This window comes from Ammospiza nelsoni, chromosome 6, assembly GCF_027579445.1.
Source record: "Ammospiza nelsoni isolate bAmmNel1 chromosome 6, bAmmNel1.pri, whole genome shotgun sequence".
Classification (NCBI taxonomy): Eukaryota; Metazoa; Chordata; class Aves; order Passeriformes; family Passerellidae; genus Ammospiza; species Ammospiza nelsoni.
Window position 1 is genome coordinate 14,465,777 of NC_080638.1, and position 9,373 is coordinate 14,475,149.

Below are 9,373 nucleotides of genomic sequence, written 5' to 3' on the forward strand. Positions count from 1 at the left end.
CTTGCTTACAGCATCCCAGCCAGGAAGCACCAATTCCCTGGGCTTCCCTGGCAGATGGCCCTGAGGAAGTCACTGTTAGTCCCACATTTTATGGCATTCAGCTTAAATCCAAAGAGCCCCAGGTGCAGACCAAGCTGAAGGGACAAAGCCCTGCAGAACCCGTTGGTTCAGCAGCAATGCACAGACTCCATAGCTCAGCTCAGGAGAAGTTCCTCTAATGGGAACTTGTGGTGGTTTTTTTGTTACTCCAACTCAGCCCTCAGTTAGCTAAAAGCCCTGTTCTGCCCCAAGGCTGGCTGATGGCTCCAAAGAAAGACTGACATTCTGAAAGAGGTGGGGTTGAGTAAATCCTCTCAAAAAACCTGACCACAATTGGTAGTCAGCTTCATGCTTCTTCAGCCTCACAACCACACATGCCTTTTCAGCTGGGACAAAGTGACACAGGGAAATGCTCTTCCCTGTTTGCTCCATGACTATTTTATGGTTTCATAGGCATTTTAAGACCCTCTCAGTTCTACATGATAAGCAAACACTCTAACAAATGGTCAAAGACAAAATGGCACCTTGATATGACACTGCTATTTGTGAATAGCTGTTTTTTCAGACTGAAAAAGAACCGAACTGACAACAGACTCCGAGAAAGTGATTTATTTCCACTTGTCCTTATGAGTTAAAGACAGCATCTTTTCTTTATAAAACAGTATCATGTACTATTTAGAAAATGATTATACCCTTCTTGTCCAAGTTACACCCAGATATGTCCTCCTATCTTTTACGGGTAGGTGGGTTGGTTGGTTTCTTTCTTTATGAGCAATCCTCAGAATGTAGCGTCAGAAAACATATGTAGGTGAGGATAAAGTTACCAGCAAATGGATAAATGTTCCTGGGTAATTTTACATTAACAGAGGAACTCATCCACCACCTAGTGCTCCATGGGCTCCTCTGCCTTCTCCACGGTTTCTTCAACAGGCGGAACCGGCTTCGAGAGAGGGAAAAGAAATATTTTAGGAAGGCAGAAGACAACACTTGACAAATCAGCTTTATCCCCACTGGAGCACCATGAGGGGTAAATGCAGCTCACAAATTACTGTTATCCAAATTAAGCACAGTTGGTAATTAGGAGACTACAGAGGAGTCTTGCTAAGGGCATGAGAAACATATGCAACCACTTCTGCTGTAAAACAGTGAAAACTCATACTTGATCAGAGATGAGGAAAGGAGATGACATTGGAATAGCTTGGCATAAATCCAGTATAAATTGATTTAATAAGCATCTGAGTTACCAGTTAAGATTATACAGCGTTCATACAGTAACTACATATTTTAAAAATCACCTTCCTAAAACTCTGCTAGAGTAGTAGATCTAAATTTATGTTAAACATAGTAGATCATATCTAATTGTTGTCCTTCAACTAAGCCTATTTATTCATATCTGAACCACTCACCTTTCTCTGTGGTCTCTCCTCAAGACCTTCTAGGAATGGTGCTACATCATCATCATCATAGATGGTAAACTCCATGTCTTTGCCCACAATTCCAATTGAAACATTCTGTCAAGCAAAGCGTTGGAAGCAGTGAGAAGCATTCTCCTGCAATTAACTTTGGCTTTACAGCTTTCACTTACAAAAGCTATCACATTTCAAAATCCTTTAAGTAAAGAGATTCAAGGGTTTCAATTTCATTTATTTTGTTTCCTGTTTAGCAATTCCTTAAAACCGCCTATTCTAATTTCATTTTGATTTTCAGTATTTTAAGATGCCTAAAAATCATGGTGCGCTAAGAATAAAAAATCATGGAAAATGGTAGATAATTGGAAATCCTTAGAATTTTCTTATTCAACAGGTCCTCAATTCATTGTCAAATGTTTGTGCAGCTTTATGATGCTGGATGCTCTGGATGATGAACTGTTGGTGCAATCCCTTCACTCACTGCCCAGGTGAATTACTGACTGCTTACCATGCAAAGCTGGGATTCTACAGCTGCAGGTAATGCATCTGAAACACTGATCAAAGCTCAAGATAAGAGAGAAGCCACCAGGGAAACAATGCCTTCTTTAGTGAAAGCATCGTTTTTGTGAAGAAACTTAAATCTGAGATGAACACAGAACAGTAGATAAACTGGTGACATGAAGATATTATCTACCAGTGTTCAGCTTCCAAGCTTCAGTGCCAGCCATACTTCACAAGAATTTTGTCACTGTTACTTCCAAGTAACAACGGCAAAGGAGACCTAGACCTCACCTTGGTGGTCAGATCCTGTTCAGCAGGAAGAGTCTCTCTCAGGGCTCGCAGTCCATGTTTAACTAGCTCATTTAGATTACCTTAAAATGGAATCAGAAAGACATTGACAAACTTTATAGTATTACCTCTAGGCACTCATTCCCCTTCTTCCTAATCCTACCTGACAACTCCAAAATCAGTGAGATTTATGGGTCAACTTGACTCCTAGACTTCCTCTCCTTTCTGAGCAGAGCTGGTTATAAAAGTTTTCCTTGAGAAACCAGCCTTGCCCTAGATCTGAGGTCTAGTACATCCATTTTTGACCCCTGCCTTGTTTCATGTTTTTTTCCCCCAAGGAGGTATTCAGTGGTTCCTCATCATCATGCCATACAAAAATAAATTCACCACTGTAAATGCAGCACCTAAATACTTGCTCTGACATACTAACCCTGCTCTGCTATGGAAACATTTTCCCTGGGTTAAAAAGAGCAGAGGCTTTTCATGTTTTTCACAGCTTTTCTGAGCACAGCTTTTCTTTCCATTAGATGTAACAAACATCCACAGGAAAATCTCAATCATGTTCTCTGAAATTTTTCTCCGTGCAGATTTACAGTTAGATAAATAACAGTTCTTCATCTCACTAAATGCAAAAGGATGGAGTAGCAGCAGAAGATAAACTGCAGAACTGATGAACACCAGTGGGCAGAGAGAGTTCCATTACTCACAGTCAGTGAACTCAGTCATGTGCCTCTCCAAGTAAGTTCGTGCTGACTGTGAACGAGCACCAATGGACATTGCTTTGCAGTCAAAGTAGTTTGCAGAGGGACAAGTCTGGAAGATGTGAGGACCCATATCCTACAAAGAGAGAAGAAAACCCCCACAGAATGTTAAACAAATATATAAATTCACACGAACTCTGCTGCTGGCGCATGACGTTTTCTAAAGAGTTTTGCTTCATGGTACATCACACCTACATGTGTGCACAGATACATATTTTATATTGCTGATCATATCACTCTTCTTATGCAATTCCTTCCAAACTGTTGTTTAAAAAAACACTATAACAATTAAAAAAAAAAACAACCAAAAACCTCGTTTTTCCCACTTTGCTCATCTGCAGCTTTTAAAGGGACAGGATGGCTGGCACAAAGAAGTATTTCTTTCTCTGTTCTATGAATTGCACTGCTCAAGTATGCTCCCTACTTCATGGCTTGCAGCAGGTATTTTACATACATTCTGTCTTATCTACAAAAAAAATAAAAACTTGCTGTAGACTAGACCACACCATCCAAATTTCAGGCAATATCATAATTTCTTCCAACCATCATCATGTCAACAATCTTGAGGACAGAGATTTTCTGTGTGCTGCATTAAGCAAAATGTTGTTGCTAAACAAGTGAGAGAGAAGCCAGTAGTGATTTCCACATCCATTTTCTTACTGGAAGTTTTAAAAATAATAGTTTGTAAGCATCCAAAATCAATTGCAAAATATTTACATAAACAAATGTCATCTTTGCACCTTAAAATACTCAGTAAGTGTAGGTAGGATTAACTATTAATTAACACTTCTGAGTTATGTTTTAGAGTAAGATACAGAAAAGTATTTCCTAATTCAGAGAATTTTGACAAGTCTGCCACTTCCATCTTTCCCTCTCAACATCTATTTGTTGCATAAAGTTCCCTGAGCACATTTTCCTGCAGATCAGTGCAGCCAGAGCAGCTTACTCACATCATAGCCTGCGATGAGCAGTCCCACTCCATAGGGCCTCCTGCCATAGCGCTGGGTTGGAATCTGGGTTTCTTAACAAAGCTAAGGAAACAACCTCAAAATTATATGATAACTACCCAAGAGTTCTCCTAAACCAAACAGAGATGGACCAAAACACATCCTTATGGGATGTTCTCTGAAAGTATACACAAGCAGTGCGAACAAAGAATTTTTGTCCAAAAAACTTTTTCAACTTTTAAGCTGTGATAGATGAAAGTCATTTCATGAAGTGTACAAAAAAAGGATACTGCTTCCAATTAGTGACACTAGGCGAGAAACTGGGAGAGGTCTATCAAACACAAATCTGGAATCCAAACACTCTTGACGCATGAAATTGCTAGGGAGCAAAAATAGGAAAAAAAAAATTAAAATTCAAATCAGTGCACAGATCAAAAATACAATGAGGTTTTTTCTCAAGGCTTTGCTAAGGTAAGCATTTTTGTTTCAGCTCTGCTCATTGAGAAAAAGGGTCAAAGGCTTTCCATGTTTTCATTTCTACATGACCTATCATTGTTATTGAGAAAGTTGACCACAGGTTTGGTAAAGCATGAACTGGGTATTTCAGCCATACAAATGCAGAGAAAGTAGAAGTTCATACAGGCAACAGATGGATCCTCTGGAGAAATGGCAAGGTTAAATGGTAACATTGCTTTGTGACACTGCAGCAATTGAAACTTATTTCAGAAATCCTTCCCGCCCCTTCTGATCAAAGTTGCTAAAAGCAAGCCCCCCTGAAGCCCACACACAAACAGCACTGTATGTGTTTAATAACTTTCTCAAATGTGTGTACACAGAAGCAGCTGCCAGAGGAAAAGAAATGATGCAGTTTCTCAGACTGCTTGGAAATCCTGTCACACTGAGGAAACCAGACAGGACTGTTTTACTTGTAACAAAACCAAAGAGCAAAATTTTAAGCCAAACAAATGAGATTTCTGCCAACTAGTTAAAAACTTGCCAGAATTTCATGCTGAGGTCTTTGGCAAAATACAACATTAAGCAGCAACTCAAGACTAATCCTTAGCAAAGCAGAAAATGCCATTTGCAATAGTCTGAATGAACTTTCCCTCATTATTGCAGCACTGTGTATGTCAACAAGCAGGGTACTCACCACAAGAGTCTTGCATCGGCAGTGAGTCCAGCAATGGAGATACCAATATGGTTGTCAACATACAGGATTTTTTTCTGATGAGCTGCCAGCTCAGACTGTGCTCTCTATGCATAAAAGGAGAAAGCTATGTAGCAAACTGAACAGTCTGCCAAGCACTGTGGAGAAATCTGCTAACATTTACAGCAAGAACTGAGTATGTTCATGAAACAACAAAAAAAAAACTTTAAATTTATAGACTTGCAAGAGGAGACAAGAAAAATCTAATTCCACTTCAGTTCTCTCAGAACAAAAGAAAGAACAGACACTTAAGTTTTGGGAAAAGAAGGGAATAGATTTACTGCTTAATAATAAATGAAAACAAAAAAAAAGAGGAACACATTTGTTATATGAAAAAAATCATCTACTCATTTCCTTCACCATTTTGTGAAGATCTGCTTTGCATAAGTACTGGAAGTACTTCAGTCCTCAAGCAAAGGGGATCTGCAATTGCATTCACATTTCATGTCTAAGTACAGACTGCACAAAACTAATCTGCCAAACCAAAACTTTTCTATGAACAGTACTGTCCCCACTGAGACCAGAGTTCAGAAGTTACCTTGAGGGCCACCAGGACAGCGTGAGTTTTTGACTTCAGCCCCACAGTAGCTGAGCCTTGTTTCACTGCTTCCATGGCATATTCTATCTGATGAATTCGGCCCTGCAAAACCAAGTCAAAGGTTGTCAGTCACTCTCTAGTTAATCCTCTCAATCAGTTTCCAATTCTGCATTCTCAGACCTTTAATTCCCCACCCCAGTGGGGACACTCACTGCATGACAGGTTAAATCAAAAGTCATTCAAAGACAGACAGAACTTCCAGCTGAAATTGGACACCTAACTTTTAATCAGCTTTGCTGCAGGAATGAGTCTTACACAATTGTTGTGTCTCACCAGCCACTCCCCAATAACTTCTGAACAAGTTATTGGCCAACTGCAGCCAAGTCTGAAACAGGAGTAGAGGTCTCCAAGAAAAAGAAGTCCTTACAAGCTCTGCAGAGGTGGCCAGGAGCTTTAATGTCCATGTAACAGAAGCACTGAGGGTTTTCCCATTTTCAGCACCCCAGCCCATGTCAGACAGCCAACATGGGCACTCCCATCCTGCAAGCATGGACACCATGGAGCTGCATCCCACCAGCTGGCAAGGAGTAGAACACAGCAGCTGTTATGGTGAATGTGCAAGAGATGAGCTACAGAACACCACCTTTCCATAGGTTTTTGGGAATTTTTGGCATAAGGTTTTTTATTTAAGTCTACTAGAGAGACCCTAATGTCAAATTTCATCCCCTGCTGTAACTGGAATTCCAATAACATAGGATATTTCCTGCCCAAGAGCAGCTGAATTGTAGTAACCTGTCCAACATGAATCTGTCAGCTGTCAGGAACAACATGCAAGACTGTAAAAACGTGAAACTACTTCAAGTTTTTAAATCTTCTACTTCCTTTTCTTTACTATTTGAAAATATTTAACATATTTGACATTTCCCCAATAAAGTATGATTTGCTCCTGCATTAACAGTGCCAAAAAACTCTTATTGCCTCACCTGCAAGACTGGATGGAGCAGCAAGTGCAGCATAGTAGCAATTTTAAATGTATTTTTCAGAAAAAATCCAACACTATTAATATTTTCAAGGCAATTTAAGGAAAACATAAAAATTTGTGCTTTTGGTATTTTGGAATATCTGCTAAAAGTCTCAAGAGTTTTAGTTTTAAAAGTAATTTTTAAAGTAACAAATAAGACAAAAAAATTAAAGTTTGTGATACAGAACAGAGAAATACAATCATTAAGAAGAATTAAAACAACTCAAAGGCACTTACACCTATCATGGTATTGACTGAAAAAAGGGAAATATTCAAGGTGGTCTTCATGGAGAATGGAAAGGAGAGAACACTCTCTGTTGCCCTGCATCTCACATGCCATAGTACTACATGATGAAGAATTTCAGTAGCAATACAAACCCACAAACTAATGATACATTAGCTTTATACTAATACAATTTGCTACTTGCATTTAAAATGAATCTCTAGTTTTGCTGAATAAATGAGTCTTATTCCAAGGCTCTGGTTTTCTCTAAGTGTCTTAAAATATCCAGAGTGAGAGAAGAGGCAATATTAAGTACCTCAGCTGACAGTGGCTTTTAAAATCCCAGAATATTTACTTTCAACACAAGCTGTGTAAGTTTCAGAACACATAGTGTATGTTTTCATTCACAATACAAAGTGTGAAACTGATTCAGAGGTAGTAAAATTTCAAATTCAAATGCAAATCTCACTTGAACTCCCAATTATAAACTAAATCGTTTCTTTCCCATATTATCTAGTGGACAGAAGAAAGACCAGCAACAGCTTAACTTTGGGGAGATTGAAACTGTTTCATGATTTGTGTACCTTACTTACCAACTTACTGTAGCTCTGTGAATGGATCAGAGTTATGGAGTGGTTTGTGTTGGAAGGGACCTTTACAAGATCATCCTGCCCAACCACCCAAAGATGACAGCATCTCTTTTGTACCTCACAGGTACATTTAGAAAGCAACTGCCTTAAGCAGCTGGAGGGGACAAGGCCCAGCTAAGCAGCACTCAGGTTCATACACCAGCAGACAGGGATGTGCTGAGTGAGGGCTTCTGGACACCTACAGCCTACAAAGGGAGACAGGAGCAGCCTGCAGGAAGATTCAGGCACCTGAGCACAACCTTTGTGACTGTAACACCACTGCTGTGAGGTGGAGAAAACCCAAAAAGCAAGTTAAAACCCCAGTGAGCAAGTGTATAAAGGTTTTACCTGCGGGCTCCAAACCGTGACATCATTGTCATACTGGTTGCGAAACTGGAATGAACAAAATAAAACTCATTAGTGTCTCTAACAAGCTAACACAGTGCTCCTGGAGGAAACCCTGCTTGCTTCCACAGAATCCCAGCACCACAGAATCAATAAGGTTGGAAAGATTTCTAATATATCATGTCCAGTCTGTGACTGAACACCATCCTGTTAACTAGGCCATGGCACTGAAAGCCACATCCCGCCTCCCTGACCACCTCCAGGGACGGTGACTCCACCACCCCCCTGGGCACCCCATTCCAATGACCATCCTTTCTGTGAACAAGTTCTTACTTTGTTAAATTCCTTTTGTCAAACTGTTAGACGGAAGGGACCTCTAGAAATCACCCAATTCCACCGCCCTGCCACGGCAGGATCGCAGGAGCAGTGACACAGGAACACATTCAGGTGGGATTGAATGTCTCCAGAGAGGGAGACTCCACGGCCTCCCTGGGCAGCCCTTTCAGTGCTCTGCCACCCGCAGGGTAAAGAAGTTTTTCCTTATGTTGAGGGGGAACTTCTTTTCAGTCTACGGCCACTGCTCCTCATCCTGTCCCTGGGCACCACTGTAAAGTGTCTGGCACCACGCTCCTAGCCCCCTTTGATATATTTGTACGCATTAATGAATCCCCTCTGAGCCTTCTCTCCCGGACTGAGCAGGCCCAGCTCCCGCAGTCTCCTCCCAGCAGAGCAGCTCTAGACCCCTCCAGAGATATCTCCGTGGATCCCCGCAGGGCCCCGGAGCTCTTTGTCCCGGCCCCGAAGCTGGGCCCGCTCCCCGCTCCCATTCCTTTTCACGCCGGCAGCGAGGCCCAGTCCCGCCCGCGGCCCCGCGTGGCCCGGGAAGTGCTTACTCACGGGCCCGCTCCCCGCCGGCCGCTCTCGCGGCTCTCCCGCACCGGCTGGGCAGGCCGGGCAGGCGGCGGGGGTGCGGTGTCCCGGGCCGTGAGCCCTGTCCCGCCCCGGCGCCCCTCACCATGGTCCTGCGTGCCGGCGGCGGCTCCGGGCGGCGCGGGCAGCGAGCGCTCCGGGCTGGGAGCGGGCAGACAGCGCCAGCCGCGCCCCGAGTCGTCGATGCGCCGCGCCTGCGCGCTGCCGCTGAGGGCGAGGCGGCTCCAGAAACGGCGATTTAAATTACCTAATTTGTTTTGTTATTTTTAGGCTTTCTGATGAATAAAGAAGTTCATTTGGTTCGGAAACGACTTCCTCTCCTCGCCGTTTTTGCGTGGGAACAGGATGTATAAACATTTTATGAGGCGAGCTGAGCAGCTTTCGGGTGTCCCGGCGCTCGCAGTAACTATTCCCGCAGCTTTCCCCGAGGGCGCTCCCCAATAACTTCCTACGGCAGTGAGGGACTCCCCACAGCTCAGCTCCATTCACTCCGCCCGGGAAACAGAACCACTCGCAGACATTTCCCCTCATTTTG

The 9,373-nt window shown here is 42.5% G+C and overlaps 1 protein-coding gene across 1 annotated transcript; it reads right to left on the bottom strand.

Moving 5' to 3' along the window:
- Positions 1-633: 633 nt before the first annotated feature.
- On the bottom strand, positions 634-8,985 carry PSMA1 (proteasome 20S subunit alpha 1). Its single transcript, XM_059474215.1, has 10 exons — positions 8,924-8,985; positions 7,912-7,956; positions 5,691-5,792; positions 5,096-5,199; positions 4,236-4,324; positions 3,949-4,019; positions 2,945-3,074; positions 2,241-2,320; positions 1,446-1,550; positions 634-979 (listed from the first exon to the last, which is right to left on the bottom strand). The coding sequence occupies exons 1-10, from the start codon at positions 8,924-8,926 to the stop codon at positions 923-925; spliced, it is 786 nt and encodes a 261-aa protein (XP_059330198.1). The 5' UTR covers positions 8,927-8,985; the 3' UTR covers positions 634-922.
- Positions 8,986-9,373: the final 388 nt, after the last annotated feature.